This window comes from Etheostoma cragini, chromosome 6 (genome assembly GCF_013103735.1).
Source record: "Etheostoma cragini isolate CJK2018 chromosome 6, CSU_Ecrag_1.0, whole genome shotgun sequence".
Taxonomy (NCBI): domain Eukaryota; kingdom Metazoa; phylum Chordata; class Actinopteri; order Perciformes; family Percidae; genus Etheostoma; species Etheostoma cragini.
Window position 1 is genome coordinate 18,404,036 of NC_048412.1, and position 17,523 is coordinate 18,421,558.

Genomic DNA, 17,523 nt, shown 5'->3' on the forward strand with positions numbered 1-17,523 from the left:
ATTTCTGCATTTAACAGGCCATTTCCTGCACTCTCCACCTCTAAAGCACTCTGCTCTTTTCTTCAAGACTGGATACTCTCTCTCTTCTCTTCCTTTCCTTGCGCCGTCTGGCACAAGACGAAGTAAGATTCAGACAGTTGGCGCTTGCTTGTCCATACTGTATTGGTGGTGGCAAAATGGCAGCTTCTGTCTCATCAGTCCTCCTTCCTCTACCACCCTCGCCCTCTCCTGAGAGAAGTAACCCAGATTTCAAAATGACTCTCTCTCTCTCTCTCTCTCTCTCTCTCTCTCTCTCTCTCTCTCTCTCTCTCTCTCTTTCTCTCTCTCTTTCTCTCTCTCTCTCTCGTTTTCATCCTCTTCTTAGTAAAAACAGAATCAATCTTGGAAAGAGAATACCACCTCTCTATCCCGTCCTCCTCCTCACCCTGCCTCTGGGTTAACGGATATATAACACTTTACTCTTCTATCTTTGGTTCTTAGAAAGCTTGAATCTCCAGAAACGCTTGTTGCTTTCACTTGCGCTTTTTGTTGTAATAGGTTTTTCTTTTCTTTTTTTTTTTTACATTTTGGCTGATTCTTTTCTAATTAGCACAGCACTACTTCCATTGGTCTTTTCGTTCCAACTCTCTCTTTTTTAGGTGACCAGCTACAGGTGTGACAGCTCAGCCTTTCTTTTGAAGTGAGCAAAACAAGGCTAATAAAGGGGGAGAGGAAGAGAAGAAAGCTATCCTTTTGTCAAGGCTTTCTTTCTAAATCAACACAAATTCAGGTATTGTGTCTTTGGCGTCTTTGCTGTGCAGGTTTGCCCACATTTTCAGAACATATTTTTGTATTTTTTTCTTTTCTTTACTTCTACTAATTTCTGACCACTGCTTCTTTTCTGAGACACCATCATTTCATTACATTTCCCTCTGGCATGTTTTCTTTTAGCTACAAGGTTATTTATTTATTAATTAAATCTCTGTTGGTGTTTCATATATCATTTAGTAGTGTGCCACTCTTGCACCACAATCTCTTTGGCTAATTTGCTCTTTTTCTCGAGCCATCTTTTCTCTTTTTCCTTTTTCCTCTTCATTCCCTATAGACATATACATAATGTTCTGGTCCAAACTTAACTTATAAAGTAGGACTATTTGCTAATAAGGGCAGGCAGGAAGTTGAAATCGCATACATGCTCTAATACTGGAGCAGGTGGTGGGGGTGTTGTTGACATGGCAACAGGAGGCACAATTGACATGATGACCAGGGGGTGGAGAGTTATCCGGTCTGCAAAGGGGATGGATATATAAGGGGTACAGCAAGAGGGAGATGTAGGTAAAAAGGACAGGCAGTATGTGGGACACACTGTGAGTCACACTAATCGTTCAGCGTCTCAGAGTCTCTAAGGAGAGTTCTTTCTCCATATATGAATTAACCTCCCTGTCTCCCTCATTACACGTCTTTTGCTCGTGCACCCCCCCCATCTTCTTCTGTACTTTCGGTCCGTTCTCGATCTTTCTCAATCACGTCACTCCTTCACTTCTCCCTGCATCCCGTGTGCCATTATTACAACTTCTGTCGCTATACAATGACCCATTACACTTTTCATCCTTTCTTCTCCCACTCCTTCTACCTGTTGTTGCCTCCTCCCCTCCTCCATCTCCCATGTTGAAGGTCTTTCGCTTGTACAACATTCCCTCCGTACTGACAATCATCATCCATACCCCTTCTCCCTCACCCTCTCTTCTTTCTACAGTATCCTCCAGGCATCATGTCGACCCCAATCTCCCCTTCCCCCTCCCTCTCCCCATTGACACTGGCCTCCCCTACATCGGCAACCTCTCCCGGTGCCTCCCCTCTGCCATTGCCCCTCTCCCCTCCACCCAGGGTGCCTGTGTTCCAGAGGAAGGGAGCGCTCAAACACAAGAGGATTGTCGAGGTTAAAGACCACCAGTTCACTGCCCGCTTCTTCAAACAGCCCACCTTCTGCAGCCACTGCACCGACTTTATCTGGTACCTGGTTTATCTGGTAACACACAAACTCAAAAATACACAGCTGCCCTTTTAAACAGAAACCAACCCAGCAGTTCATAAGCCGCCTTCTCAGGCATCCCACTACTCCATCTGAAACTGACTTTCTCTGCACATTTTCTCTCTTTCACCACATTCAGCTGCCAGCTGAAGAAACAACCTACACTCTGTTGCCACACTGACCTGATCTGATCACATAATCTCACCTCCACACTACAGCCCACACAATACGGGAGTAACTTTACGAACTTCACGTACGCACACAAATGCAGACACACATACTGCATACACACAAGCAAGTGTTTTTTGTACTATGAATGCTTACAGAAAGTAACACTACATGCAAACATGCACAAAAACACACAGGCAGCGGTGTAGGCAATGGGGCGTTCTTTAATACGTCACTTCCATAAAGTCTCCTGAGGACAGATCAAAACCACCATTCTAACTTTTTATTCTTCATTAGGTCAAGTCACTAATATTGTTAATTTTCAGACTTTGGAAAGCTCCAACTAAGCCACAATAGACATTATGGAACTGTTTTCACAGGCCAAGTTCTCGTAACGAGTAAACTGAACTAGATCTACAGCAACTATCTTTTAAACTGCTGAAGTTTAGGCTAGTCACTTTCCAGTGAAAACTACGCATCTCCAAATTTGATGATTTCGTTTTGTTTTTTAAAGTGATTAACTAAAGGATTTAGTGCTCCTTTATGAGTTTAGAAAAGTATTTTACTTTTTGAGCTATATAAGCCAATTAATGGTGATGGAAGAAATAATGCCAAAAATGCAAAACAAGAAATTTGGAAAAATGCACAAATTCACAGTCACAAAGCTGCTCATGTTGATGTTTTGCTAATGTTGATGTTTTGGAGATACACAGTTTTTGCAGGACAAGGATTATGTGTTTCCGCTAATCTTAATTTGCAAAGTACTTACAGCTAAGTGAGGGAAAAGAAATAGTTTAATAAAGTAGCAGTACCTCATACTGGAGTTACTTGAGTAAATGTTTGACCTCTGACATGCAGGCATATAGGTGTTCATGTTAAAATGTCCATAAACACAACCATGCAGAGAGCTTTTTCTGTCCAGTGAAGCTATGTGTGTGTGTGCGTGTGTGTGTGTGTGTGTGTGTGTGTGTGTGTGTGTGTGTGTGTGTGTGTGTGTGTGGACATATGGTGGTGGTGTATGTCGGATGCAGGGCGGTGCATGTGCCAGCCGCCTCTGGGTAGCTTTCAGGACATTTCTCCAACTGGCTCCTGTCTTCCCTGCAGTAGCGGCACTTAGTTCAGGGTGAAAACTCTTTTCCTTCACACAGGATGTCAGAGCAACAGCTCTCAACCTGGGCGTGGTACCCCCTGGGGAGGATTGGTAGATTAATTAAAGACTAAGAAAAAAAAGCGACACAGCTAAATGGATTTTAGCCATGATTCATTTTATACTGTGACATGTCAAATAATTTCATCAGTAAAGGGCCTTTTGCAAATACCTCTTAAAAGGAATTTAATATATAATAATTTTTGGTTAATACTTTAGCAGTCCAGCAGGTTTTGAGAATTCAGGACCATTTTATAGAGTTTTTTGAATGTTTTTAATATTATGTTACATTTTTTGTATATGTAATTTTACTTTTTAATTAATTGCATCCGTTAAAGCATTATATTTAAAATGCAGCGAATTCCTTGTGTTATCTGGCCATGAAGCAACACTGTTGAATCTGTCCAAACCCATTCCTGACTCTCCAATGCTCTCTGCTGGTCAAAAAGTAGAACTGGGCCTCAAACACAAAGATTGCTGCAGACAGAGACTTCTGTTGAATGCTGATCAAGGATCAGATCACCCTCTGCAGCCCTGTCTTTAATGACTGCTCAGCCATATGGTGAACTGATTTTAGATCAGTGATTGTGGTCAGTTTCCTATGAACCCCTGGGCCTCAACAGTATTATTGTGGAGGAGCTCTCGGCGGTGTCTTGTTCGTCTGCCCTTCTAATCAAAACTTGATTCAGAGCAGGCAAGCCGCTGAGTGGACTCTTTAGTCAATCAATGGCTTTAATTATTCAATTAAAGCTCTAAGGAGGCACTGGAAACTAGCCAACACCGCGGTTCTGTAAACTGTTTTTGAATTAAATTGTGTGTGTGTGTGTGTGTGTGTGTGTGTGTGTGTGTATGTGTGACAGTGACTGACACCATTTGGCCTGGTCAGCAGTGTGGCTTAGAGAGGAAAGACACTCAAACTTCACACATAATGACTTTGTTTATCACGTCGGTAGCCTCTAACACCATTTGTTTTTTGATGAGACAGAGTTTGTTCTCAACTAGTGCCTGCATTTGTTTTGGTCTCAGTACAGGATGGAATGATGCAACACTATCTCAGCACTATCTCAGTCGTGGCAGCGTTGTCTATTCTTGCATGGGTTGAAAACAATCTAAGAACCTTAATGTTTCACCTCAATGAGGAGTAGAGAAGATTGTGTTTGTGTCTTAATCCATGTGCCTTTTTCATTTAGGGGCATTGGCAAACAGGGATTCCAATGTCAAGGTAACGATAAACCCGCTGTTACTGTCTTTTTCCGCAATATTTTATCTTCTCAGATAATATTCTCAGTGTGACTGGTTCATTTTTTGAGCACATTGTTCCTTGCGTTTCCTCTAGTTTGCAGTTTTGTGGTCCACAAAAGATGTCACGAACTTGTCACCTTCACTTGTCCTGGCTCTGTGGCGGGCCCCAGACCAGAAGTGAGCAGATGTGTTAGCTTATTCATTACTTTCACTTTTGTTTCCATCTTTTTCCTCTCAATTTCTTGTTTTCCATATTTGTCGAGATTTAGCCTGTCATCATCATGTTTACCCATCCGCTCAGTGCCAGGAGCACGTGTGCATGACTCATCCGTCAATCCGTGCATCCTTCGCATCCCGCATCTCTGACGTCTGCACTCATGGCATGTCATCTTACAAGGCCTCAGAGATGCAGCGAGTTGAAGATAGAGAGTGGGGGAGATGCAGGTGGAGGGGCAGAGGGACTGATAAGAGGGAGAATTAGAGGGGGGAGAGAGCAACACACTGGCCTACTCAGTCTTCCTCTCTGTGGCATTATGAGGATTTCAGGGAGATTGTTTTTTTGTAAACATTTTTTGGTGTTCTGCCAGCCAAATAAACTGCCTCAGAAATTAGGTCAAGGGGAACATGTGTGTAACAGTTTGTGAGTGTTTAGAGGGAGAGAAATAAAAGGATGAGAGAGTTAAAGAACACACACAGAGGAGAAACAGGGTGACAGTGTTTTTAAATAGCGGCTCAGAGGGAAAGAAGTTTGGGAGGAGGTGGTGTGCGGAGAGTGGTGGTGGGGTCTGATGAGCTGTAGAGAGATAAAAAATGATTCATCTCTCTCTGCACAGTACAAACACACACGCATGCACACACACCTGCAGCACTCACACACAGCCTTGCCGAGATGCTCTCTCGCTTTATATGTCATCTCCCAGTGGAGAAATCTAATTGGCTTGTTCATGAATACCCCACTCAACATCTCTCCACTAATTATACTCATGCATGTTTGTGTGTAAATGTGGGCGTGTTCACCGTTTCTGCCATGGTCACACTGTGTATGTGTGTGTGTGTGTGTGTGTGTGTGTGTGTGCGCGTGTGCGTGTGTGTGTTTGTGTTCTCAATGCAGATTGTTTCTGTTGTGTTTCAGGACCTGAAGAGTCAGCACGCATTTAAAGTCCACACTTACTCCAGTCCCACCTTCTGCGACCACTGTGGCTCGCTGCTGTACGGCCTCATACACCAGGGCATGAAATGTGGCTGTGAGTTTCACCACGTATTAAAAATGTGTAATAAATCAGTGTGTGTACTTTTTGTTGTGGAGACGTGAATCAGTTAACACAGACACATTATTGGAAGTCACCTTCCCGCTAGGGAAATGAAGTTGGTCCTGACAAAATTTCTACAATTAAGTTGTAGTTGACTTTGTTAAGTTTATGTTTAGGGTATTTTGGGAAATATGCTTATTCACTTTCTTGCAGAGAATTAGATGATTAGATTGGCAACCAGTGGAGACTCCAGGAAGTGACTAGTGCCTGGTGAAGAAACAGTCTAAAGCACAATAACCTGGAAAATCCCAAATAGTCAGTTTTTTACCCACCAAACAAATGGGATGTGGCATGTTAATTTCTGAGCTTTGGAGTTGCTAGTTTGTTACCGTCAGAGAGAGGCAGGCTAGCTGTTTCCCCTTGTTAAAGTCTTAATTCTGAGCTAACAGGCTCCTTGCTGTAGAGCTAAAATGACAGGTAAGACATGGCAAGTGTATCAGTTTTATTATCTTACTATTGACAAAAAAAGTGAATAAGTGTATTTCTCAAAATGTTAAGCTGGTCCTTTGAAGTGAGGATCAGGGTAGGGGTTAGGAAGTGTTATTTTGGTTAAAATAGGTGGTTTGCCCTTATTTGACAGTCAGTGTGATAGACATTTTATGTATAGTATACATTTGATCATTTCAACTTGCTATTTATCTAATTACCATTTTTGGCACCCATGCATGCGTTTGTTCATACTTTCTATGGATGTGTATCTTTGAACTGTAAGGTTGTGACATGAACGTCCATCGACGGTGTGAGACCAGTGTTCCCAGTCTCTGTGGTCAAGACCACACAGAGAAGAGAGGGAGGATCCACCTGACTGTCAGAGGAGATACGGAGGATGTCTATGTCACAGGTGAAGGGACCAGCTGGATCGTGGGAAGTGTTTTAAAAGAAATCGTAGGATCACACAGGTAATGAAGGATTTCTCTCTCTTTCTCTGCTTTCTTTTATTCTACTTTCTCTTCAGTGCGGGAGGCTCGTAACCTGATGCCCATGGATCCAAACGGCCTGTCAGACCCGTATGTTAAACTGAAATTGATTCCAGACCCGAAGAGCCACAGCAAACAGAAGACCAAGACCATCCGCTCAACACTTAATCCCGTCTGGAATGAGAGTTTCACCTTGTGAGTCCTTGTGAACTTTAATCCAAGGTGGAAATAGTACTTGGTTTTGAGACAAAATAGTACTTGGTTTTGAGACAATTAAATTACAGTAAAATGTCCCAGAACCTGGAATCACTGAGTCATTAAAAGGGACCCTGAAAAACAAAGATTAGAGGGTAGAAAATAAGAATGATGCTCTGTGATTATAAGCAGCTTACTGTACATCAACAGTGTTATTATTTCATCCTTTACTACCTTTATGTAGGCATTTTTAAGTTAGAATATTTGGAAAATGCCTTAGAAATCTGAAAATTGTCAGAAAGGTGAAAAAAGTAAGAAAAACAATCATTAGCTTCTGTGTCTTTGTGCATCGTTGTGTTGCTTGCACAGTGAGCTCACCCTCCCCAGTGATTTTGAGTTTTTGTGTTTGTCTCTACAGCTCAGTGCGCGGGCACCAGTGGGACAGGCGTTTGTCTGTGGAGGTATGGGACTGGGACCGCACATCCAGGAACGATTTCATGGGAGCGCTGTCTTTTGGAGTGAGTGAGATCTTCAGGCGTCCTATCAGCGGCTGGTTCAAACTCCTCGCCCAAGATGAGGGAGAGTACTATAACATCCCTGTGCCAGACCCAGATCTGCAGGTAGGAAACTTACTCCAGTACGGATGGGAAAAAACAGCCATTGATCCTAATGTTGAAAAAAAACTAGTCTCACGTTGCCGGGCCTATCTTCACAGTGCTGCCGAGTAAGGTCTGGCTGCACCACACGTACTGTACATTCTGGGATAAAAGAAAAGCAGTCCTCACCAATAGGTCCCAAAATTTTCCCTGAAAGAACCAAGCAGGCCTGCCTTGTTGCATGATCCAAATAGTCTGCAAAACTTGCCATTTTCATCATGTAGCTTACTAGCTTGTTTGTTGTTGTTTCCTGAAGTGAAGAAACTTTAAGAACGGCAACAGACAGAGAGCTGAAGGTGCACAAGCAATTATTCTAGAAATGCACTTCTAACAAAAAAAAAAAAAAGCCTGTAACTGGAGCAGCCTTTGATGTTTTTTCCATGCTAATAACCGTTTATCCTAAGGCCTTGGCCTTTATCAACTTATAATTACCTACATTGAATAAACAACAAAAGCAACAGCTCACACTGTGTCAGGATCTTGAACCGCCCCTCCCTATTTTAGCTGAGAAAAAAAACATATCCAAAGCTAGCGGTAGGAAGGTGTGTGTGTGTGTGTGTGTGTGTGTGTGTGTGTGTGTGTGTGTGTGTGTGTGTTTGTGTGTGTGTTTGTGTGTGTGCTCGTGTGCTGGACTGCATCCATCCATTCATCTCTTCACTCTCCTACTACGATTCTCCAGGAGCCTCTGCCAGACGGCACAACACCCTCTCTGCCCCAAGCACTACCTGCCGCGCTGTCTGAACCGTTCCATGCGGCCCTGTCACCAACCCCTGTACCATCCTGCCCACCAGTCCACACCCCAGGCCCTGCCAAAGTCAAAGTGGGCATCCTTGACTTCAACTTCCTCATGGTGCTTGGCAAAGGCAGCTTTGGCAAGGTAAACACAGCAGCCGCTGAGACGAACTGTCATCATCTCTACATACAATCAGTGCTTCTGATTCAACAGCTGTAGGTGATAGCAAATAGACTGTTCATGCTGAAAACAGCAACGATTATTCCTGGCTTTGAATAATAATTTCCATTGATGGACTTGACCTTAAAGTGGATTTTCATACAGCAGCTTCTAGGTGGAATATCTTTGTAAAAAAAAACTTTTCTTACAAACATGCTTATTGTCTGTCCTACTATGCTGCCAAATGATCCTTTTAACCCTTAGCTTCTTTTGTGTTGTCAGCAGTCGTGAGCTCATGCTGGCTGGCTTCCTACATGCGTGCCACACAGTCCTCCTGGAGGTGTTCATTTCAATGGTGTCTCTGCTCTCCATTTTCTCTTTAATTCCCCAGTAGATGAGGCATAATGAAGAGAGTGGAGCTTTGAGTCCTTCTTCCTCCTCTGAAACCCCCCTGTGCTGTTTCATAACTGTCAGAGCAGAGTCTACAGAGGACGGGAGAAATAGACTCAACTTACATAAGATGTGAGAAAAAAAATGACCCGAGAAAAGGAGACACAGACCCCGGGGCTGCAGAGTGATGGAGTGTAAAACTAAGATAGAGAGGAAATTTCTGTGCTGCGGAAAGTGACACAATGACCAAAAGGAAGTGGGATAACAAGGCCAGAAAAGAGGGAAAAGTACATGTGATTGTGTTAGTAAGATTTTTAATATTCTGAAGAGGTATGAGTTAGTTAGTTTGGGACCACGGGGAAGTGCAGGAGACGAGATCACTCGGTGACTCAGTTCATCAACAGCATTGCACAAACACACACACACGCACACATAGCCTTCTATAGAAGCAAATGACCCCATGTCATTTTTGCTACTATTCACAGTTATTTGAAAGTAAAATTACATCCCCACTAGCCAGTGGCAATTACAGCACAGCGCTGCAGGTTGCCAGACGATTTTTAGCATTGTTGTCAGCACTTTTTTAGTGCTCTTGACCATATCTTTCCCACGGACCACAGTAAAACCCGTGTCATGTGGCTCTCATTGTAAAAAATTATAGCATCATTAGCCTTCAGAGCAAACCCAGTTTCGCAGGATTGAAGAAATAGATGTTGAATACATTTTAAATGTCTGATAAAAACACTAGAGCCGCTTCGCTTTTTTATCATGACATTAACATGTCTTGAAATCTGCAAGCGTAGAGCAGCTTTAATTAAACATTGCCTCAGTTAGTTCACCATGTCGGGTAAATTTGCACAGGACTGAACTTGCGTAAGCATCTGTTCATATGATGTGATAACTCTCTTACAAGTACATGCATTTTTTAATACTAGACACTCTAAACAAGTCCTGGCTTAGCCTGATACTTGATTTCATGCAAAAAATATTGCAAATCTGCCTCAAAAGCACGCCATTTTTATTCAAACAGCAGAACTAGTTTCCTCCTAACTAGAGCATCATGTCACTAATAACACAATGACCTAAAAATGTTCATTACTGGCAGCATTGCAGTACATGCATAATTCTATCTAAAGCTAGAAGTAAAGCTCTAGTTAGAGATGCATTTAAGACTTTGACGCAAAGAGTGCTGTTCTGTTAACTGTGTTAAGGAATTTGTAATTTAAAAATTTTAGCAGACAGTCGGTGTAGTGTTTTTAAAAAATTAACATTGTGTTTATTTATGGGCCTTTAATGAAAAGTTTGGAACGAGTGAATATGGAATTTAAAAATTGTATTTTAGCAGACAGTGGGTGTAGTGCTTTCTATGAATAAACATTGTGTTTATTTATGGGCTTGAAGGTTTAGGCCGTGCTCTAGCTGCTTTCAATTTCTTGTTTTTGCTAAACTTTCTCTTCTCTCTCTGTCTCCGTGCAGGTGCTGCTGGCAGAGGAGCGAGGCAGCGAGCGACTGTTTGCCATAAAGGTGTTGAAGAAAGACGTTCTCTACCAGGACGAGGACATGGAGAGCGCCCTGGTGGAAAGGAGGGTCCTGGCGCTTTCCTCTCGCCCTCACTTCCTCACATCACTCTACTGCGCCTTCCAGACTGAGGTGTGTGTCGGTCTCATAGACCGTTGGTCGGTCTGTGTGTGTAGAAGAGTATACAGGGTCCTAAATGAACCCATAAATGTTCATTATATTTTCCATAAACCTACCTGACATGTTGGCTGTGTAGTCCTCCCAGGAGTTGTTTCAGCAAAGGCTGCCTGAGATTTCTGATTAATAAATGAAATAATGAGTATGCTTTCTTTAACAAGGGTCCTTGGTCCTGAAGGAGGTTTTAACAGATTGCTTTTTAATTTGGACAAGAAGTGATTATGTATGGAGAGTGTATGTGTGTGTCCATGTGTGTGTGTGTTTTGTTCCTGCAGGACCGTCTGTATTATGTAATGGAATATGTCAACGGAGGAGACCTGATGTTTCACATTCAGATAGTTGGCAAGTTCAAAGAGCCTCATGCAGCGTATGTAGTCAAAACGCTCCTTTCTTTCACCTTTAATTACAGTCCTCATCTACAGCTTCTCATTTTCTTTCTTTTATCCTCTGTTCTTTTACACACACACTCATCTCTTTGATTTGTTCATTATACCTGGTGACTCACAAAAAGTCATCAACTCAAGTAGCAGCCCTCTTCTCGTTCTCACGACTTGCTCCTCCCACCAGTCTCATCTTTCCATCTATATTTCCCCTCCCCCTGGCTGTTCATCTAGTCAATATTCTTTGATCAATGATCTAAAACTAATTCTCACCCTGTTGCTCATATCCCGCTCTCTTTCTTCATTTTTCTGTCTTTAATCTATTTGGTTTCTCTCTGTTTCATCACCCCCTTGAGTTTTCGGCTATCTTTTCTCGCTCAAAGCCTTTGCCAATTTTTCAAAAGATAAAGCAACCAGTAGTGAGACCCCCCACCCATTTTTCTTTCTCCCTGCAGGTTTTATGCAGCAGAGATAGCGGTTGGCCTCTTCTTCCTCCACAGCAAAGGCATCATCTACAGGTAGAGAAGTGGGCTGCTCATCTAACCTGGCCTGGTTTGGCGCTGTCACTGAAGCACACAGATGTGACACAGATTTATCATGTCTTTTGTAGCTAATGACTGTTCTAAAGATGTTATCTATCAAAATGATTCATACCTGTATGATCTGTCTCCTCCTTTCTCAGGGATCTGAAGCTGGATAATGTGCTGCTCGACAGCGAGGGCCACATAAAGATAGCCGACTTTGGGATGTGCAGGGAGGGCATGTTACAGGGTGACACCACGCACACGTTCTGCGGCACTCCTGACTACATCGCCCCCGAGGTACACAAAACCCGCCTCTCACTTTGTGCTCCAGACTCAAACTCCTGAATTTCCCTCATTTGCTTCTTAGATCCCTCATTTCCCCTCATTTCACCCGTCTTCCCCTCTTCAGTTGCTTGACCTGTTTTGCAGTGCTGCGAGACGGAAAGTTGTGTCGCTGCAGCTCCTCTCATCTCCTCCGTCCTCTCTGACCTTGTCAGCATTTTTGAATAATTAACTTCACATGATTCAATTAGCAGTGGTGTGTGCTTGTGCTCAGAGAACGTCAAGATTGTCCTTCAGAGACCTTGTCTTACCAGTTTTACTTTCTCTTGCTGCAATTGACTTAAGGCGATTAACTCCCGTAAGAGTAACACAAACCACTGAAAACTCATCTCAAAAGGATTTCATTGACAAGGATGCATACTTTAGCCTGAAAACAGTGGAGGAGATTTTGCTTCTCTTATTTTTTTTGACACTCTAATGAAATGCTAAATATCATACTGGAACTGTATGCTGTATAACGCTTATCGTACAAATTGTTTGAAATATGTGTGTGTGTGTGTGTGTGTGTGTGTGTGTTTCTGTCTGTGTGTTTGTGTGTTAAGCAATCATTAACAAATACAATTCAGAGAAAGAGTGAAGTATTTCCCACTGTCTGGTTTGTGGTATAGTAGACAGACCCAGTAAAAAGAGAAAGAGAAGATGTGACTGTCTTTGATACGTCTTTGATATTGTAATCCTTGCTATGGTACCCCTGGGTATCGACTCTCTTATGTAAACACCCATTGATTTTCCTGCATCTGCCATTTTGGAAGAGATGAAATGTATTTCCCCAGCAGCTGGGAATTGTTCCCATGCAGCACAAAAATCATGTGTTGATTATTTCTGAGCACATTCATCCATTTATCCTCTCTAATACCATACTTTCCTCTCTCTCTCCCCTTGCTTTTCACCCGTCTCTGATAGCTGCATGCTGCACTTTTGCTCACTTTCCCCGTCTTCTGTCTACTTCCTTATCTCTGCACTGCCATTCTACCTGTTTTATCTCCTCTCCTGTTCTCTCCATCCTTTTCAGATTGTGGCATATCAGCCCTACGATAAAGCAGTGGACTGGTGGTCCTATGGAGTACTGCTGTATGAAATGCTGGCAGGACAGGTAACACTCAGCTTAACTCTAACAATAGAGCCTCATTCACAGACACTTAAGCCTCCAGTGCTTGTCCTTTGGATTACAAAGGAAACTTCAAAAGACTTTTAAGAGAACTTTAATTTCAATATGCTCACAGGTTCTCGTGGTAACTCTCTCTTTTTTTCTTCTCTCTCTGTCTTTTCCTTCTAGCCACCATTTGATGGTATTGACGAAGATGAGCTGTTTCAGTCCATCATGGAACAGAGTGTCATATACCCGAAAAATCTCTCTCGTGAAGCTGTCGCTATCTGCAAGGGAGTAAGATGCCATTCCCTTATGTAACACAGACAATTAAGATCAATGCCCATGTAAATCAGAAAAATGTAATTCAATTACTTTCTAAAATATGTTTAATTAAATCCAGCAAAGCTTAACCATTGTTGAATACTAGGAATGGGAACACTAGGAATAGTTAGAAAATATGTTAGGAAATACGCATATTTGCCGTGTTGTCGAGGTAGATGAGAAGATTGATCCATTCCCCCATCTTCATCCACTAATCGGGGGTTGGGTCGTAGGGTTTATATAGCTCCAGCAGGGACCCAAACCCTCCCCTTCCCGAGCCACATTAAGCAGCTCTGACTGGGCATTACCAAGGCATTCCCATGACAGGGTGCAGACATGATCTCTCCTCCCACAGTAGAGGTTCTTCCCAAGGCCCCCTCCCAGCCCCTGTCAACGATTGACACGCTCATGTCTGTTTGTTGAACATGAAGCTAGAGCCAGCAGCCATTAGCTTAGCTAAGCGTAAAGACGTGGAACGGGGGGAAACAGCTAGCCTGGCTCTGTCTGAAGGTAAAAATGAATCCTCCTGTCAGCATCTCTAAAGCTCAGTAGTTTACACGTTGTATCTTGTTTGATTATTATACAGTTATTATATAGTACAGTACATACAATTTGGGATTTTACAGGGGGTATTTGGGCCAGATTGCCGGGTGCAGTAATTTCCTAAAATCTTGTTGACATGAAATACTCCTGCACCTAAACTCCCTTAAAATAACAAATAATCATATTTATACTCTGGTTTTTGTCTGAGTTGATCGAACAATAAATAATATGTTAATTAAAGAGCTTTAGAAGTGCTAGTAGGCAAATTTTGTAACCTTAGGACAGAGCCATGCTAGCTGTTTCCCCCTGTTTCCAGTCTTTATGCCAAGCTTTGCTGCTGGCTATAGCTTCATACTTAGCAGACTTATACAAGAGTAATATCAATCTTCTTATTTCACTCAACCAGAAAGTGAATTGGTGCACACACACAATCAAAATACCAATCAAAATAAATAATAAATACATTTACCTCATATGACATTTAAAATACATTTAAATAATATTTCAAGCATGCCATGCACATTGTTGAGTAAGAAAAGCAGAGCGGGTTATAATTAACCTGTGTCCCATGATTACCACAGTATTTTTCTTCTGTTTTTCCAATATTTCCCTCCTTTTTTTTTACTCTTCCCCAAGCTTCTGACGAAGCACCCGGCCAAGCGTCTGGGGGGAGGACAGGATGGAGAAAGAGAAATCAGGGAGCATCCATTCTTCTGCTGGATTGACTGGGACCGTCTGGAGAGACTGGAGATCCCGGCACCCTTCAAACCCAGAACTGTCAGTTGAACAGATGGACTACAGACTCTTCTTTCTTTCTTTCTTTCTTTCTTTCTTTCTTTCTTTCTTTCTTACTTTCTTTCTTTCCTCTCCTCTTTTTTCTCTGTCTCTGTCTCTCAGAGGAAACTTTTAGGATATTGAATTAGGATATTTCTTCCATCTGTCTCCTCTTTCAAACTCCCACGCTTTCCCTCATTTCCCAGCATGCTTTCTCTCTCAGCTGTCCTCATTGTATTTGCCATTTCATTCCCTCTTCTTCTCTCTGTTCTAATGGCCTTCTACCTCCCTCCCTCCTCCCTATTCCCCTATCGTTTCTCTCTTTCATCACCTCTGCTGGTTTCTAGAGATGGGCTTTGAGGATCAGACAGTCCAGTTATAACAGACAGAACCCCCTGACCTTGGGGTCCTGCCTACTCCTCCCTTATGCAAATATATGTCACCATTAGTCAGTGGCCAATGGTGAGGTGTGCCTTGAGAGAGTTGAGTACGCTCAGGGGTTAGAGGCCAGGCCCATTAGCCTAATGAGATTCATATCGTCCAGCATAATGGTTGTCAAGGAGCAGGAAAGGAGACGTGAGCAGCTTTCTTCCTGCAGTAGGTGTGGTAGAGAGCTCCTTCGAGAGAAAACTAGGGTGTGGGTGAGAAAAAGAGATACGTAGGTGGAGTCTTTTTATAATTTGGCTTTTCTTAGGTCTTTTTTCAGAAGGATGATGTCTATGCAATCAGGAATAATAACAAATGTGTGGATGTGCATGCTAATCTTCTCCTTTTCTTCATTAGGGTGGGAAAAAAGGTGAAAACTTCGACAAGTTCTTCACAGCAGCTCCACCAGCTCTCACTCCCTCTGACCCGGATATACTAGCAGCCATCAACCCAGAAGACTTCCAGGGCTTCACCTTCCAAAATCCAGACTTTGCCCCATCGCCTCTCACTGCTGTTTAAAAACAACTCCCACACAAACATTTCCTCTGAGGGTACACAAAATACCCTGGTAATCCCCCTAATAGTAGTTTTATAACAAAGAATTTGAACATGAGAGCTAGCAGCGAGTATTAGAGACTCCTTTCATAACCAAATTCTGACGTTTACATGAAAATGCCAAGACACCTTCACATTTATGCACTCTCTTTGATGCATGTATTATGTTAGTAATGTGTTGCAGCAATGCAAACAAAACCAGTATTATGCTGTAGGTTTCCATCTTAGAGGTTTTTTTGGAAGACATCCCTTAATTTGATATAAGAGTACTGTAGTATGAACTTGAGAAATAAATCTCTTTTCCATGCAGTGTTTTAGAAGGATTTGACTTTGACACATTAGTTTTGCAGAATTGTAGATTATCCAAGCAAATACACCAATGTAACTTTACAACCAATTTATTAAAAAAATGATTTTGTTACTCTGATTAAAATAATTTTGAGTATAAAGAAGCTGTATTTTACAAAATGAATACAAGTCAGGTTTTTCTCATACAGCTCAACAGGCAAAACTAGTCACTTTTTAATCATTTTTACAGTTCATGCACAAGAAAACAAAAATGTTTCTTAGCAGGTCAAATACATTTATACACAGAACAGTAATTCAGCATCAGAAGCTCTATATTGTGTCTTTCGAAATATCTATCTCACTTTGTGTGTGTGTGTGTGTGTGTGTGTGTGTGTGTGAGAGAGTGTTGACACTTTGATGATGCAAACTGAGCAAGTAGCCTTTTTTATTTAGTAGACTGGCATCCTGTAGCTCAGTCAGGTTCCTCCGGCCTGACCTAAACTCTTAGTTTAACGTCACACCGGTGACCTCAGATAAACCACAGTGGTGCCGAAACAACGCACCAGGCACAGTGTGACAGTTAATGTAGGCTGCAGTGCTGCCTCCACCCAGCTCATGCCCACTCTGCCTGGCTCTATTGTCACTGGGAGGAAGTCCTCACATCACCGCCACAGTTTGGTCTGCATCCTTTTTCATTTACGTGATTTTTTTTCTCTAATAATCCTGAGCAAGCTGCGGGCCTGTCCGCATTGCAATATACAGTATCTGTGCTCCTTAATGACATCATACAACACTAAAATATGTATTTGCAGTCTTAGAAAATATGCCTCTTTTTAATGTTTTCAAGAAGCTTGTACAGATCCTAGTATTATTTTTGTGGTGTATACCATGAAGCTTTTTGCTATGTAATGAAGTACTCACAGCATTGATTAGGCGTAATTAAAACTGAGGCTCACTGGGACTGTTCAATACATGGAAAAATAATAGCAGCACTGTCATTAAACACTATCTGAGCAGGGCAAGTGCCTGCAAATATACAGTTTAATAATCCCGTTTCAGTGCTCTTATCTCACAAACCAGCTGGTTATTTCACACCATCATTCAGAGGAGCAAAATCATACAGATTTGCTTTGAGTGCGCATGTGTGTGTCCCTTTAATAGTGGTCAACTGTAAAAGGGCATTTCATCTGATCGCCTTAGCTCAGTTTGACTTGAGGTCAAATGTGACAACACACAATAACGATAGGCGACACAATCAATAATATATAATGCAATAGATCATTTATGCATTTATGTATCTGTTAGTTAACTTCTGTTTTTATCTGCTGGAAAAAGAATGTCAAAATAAACTTGCTGAAAAAATCATGAAACGAGCCTCTCGCTTTGTCTCCTCCTCGCACATCTCTGTCACGCTCACTCCCTCTCCCTCACTTTCACACATACTTGCACTCAAAAGTGCAATCTCAAGCATGTGTGCGTATTTGCACAAATACATACACACACACACACACAGAGAAGATGCTGACCCCTCTATTTACTGTGATACTGTAGTTGTTGAACCAGCAAAACCACCTCTCAGGCATCTCACTTTCACTTCCTCCTCCTCTTCTTAAGCAGCCTCACACTCCCACCTCCTCCAACCTTCTGCCCTGCCCAC

General features: G+C 42.2%; 1 protein-coding gene and 1 long non-coding RNA gene across 2 annotated transcripts in view; one reads left to right on the plus strand and one right to left on the minus strand.

The window, feature by feature from the left end:
- prkcg (protein kinase C, gamma) lies at window positions 1–17,228 on the plus strand. Its single transcript, XM_034874169.1, has 17 exons — window positions 1–769; window positions 1,736–1,992; window positions 4,517–4,548; window positions 4,663–4,745; window positions 5,701–5,812; window positions 6,591–6,719; window positions 6,834–6,990; window positions 7,409–7,610; window positions 8,326–8,523; window positions 10,405–10,578; window positions 10,899–10,990; window positions 11,459–11,521; window positions 11,686–11,824; window positions 12,882–12,962; window positions 13,146–13,253; window positions 14,460–14,600; window positions 15,381–17,228. The coding sequence occupies exons 2-17, from the start codon at window positions 1,751–1,753 to the stop codon at window positions 15,540–15,542; spliced, it is 2,115 nt and encodes a 704-aa protein (XP_034730060.1). The 5' UTR covers window positions 1–769; window positions 1,736–1,750; the 3' UTR covers window positions 15,543–17,228.
- LOC117946315 overlaps window positions 5,471–17,523 on the minus strand; it is a 27,669-nt gene continuing 15,616 nt past the window's right edge. Inside the window, exon 3 of the long non-coding RNA XR_004656997.1 lies at window positions 5,471–5,481. This is a non-coding gene — a long non-coding RNA (uncharacterized LOC117946315). The remainder of the gene's footprint in view (window positions 5,482–17,523) is intronic.

Bases quoted from the DNA above. Each gene is read 5' to 3' on its own strand.
- prkcg (XM_034874169.1), top strand. From the start codon at position 1,751: ATGTCGACCCCAATCTCCCCTTCCCCCTCCCTCTCCCCATTGACACTG. The intron at 1,993-4,516 runs GTACCTGGTTTA...TTTTTCATTTAG, and splicing joins CACTGCACCGACTTTATCTG to GGGCATTGGCAAACAGGGAT. The intron at 14,601-15,380 runs GTCAGTTGAACA...TTTCTTCATTAG, and splicing joins CACCCTTCAAACCCAGAACT to GGTGGGAAAAAAGGTGAAAA.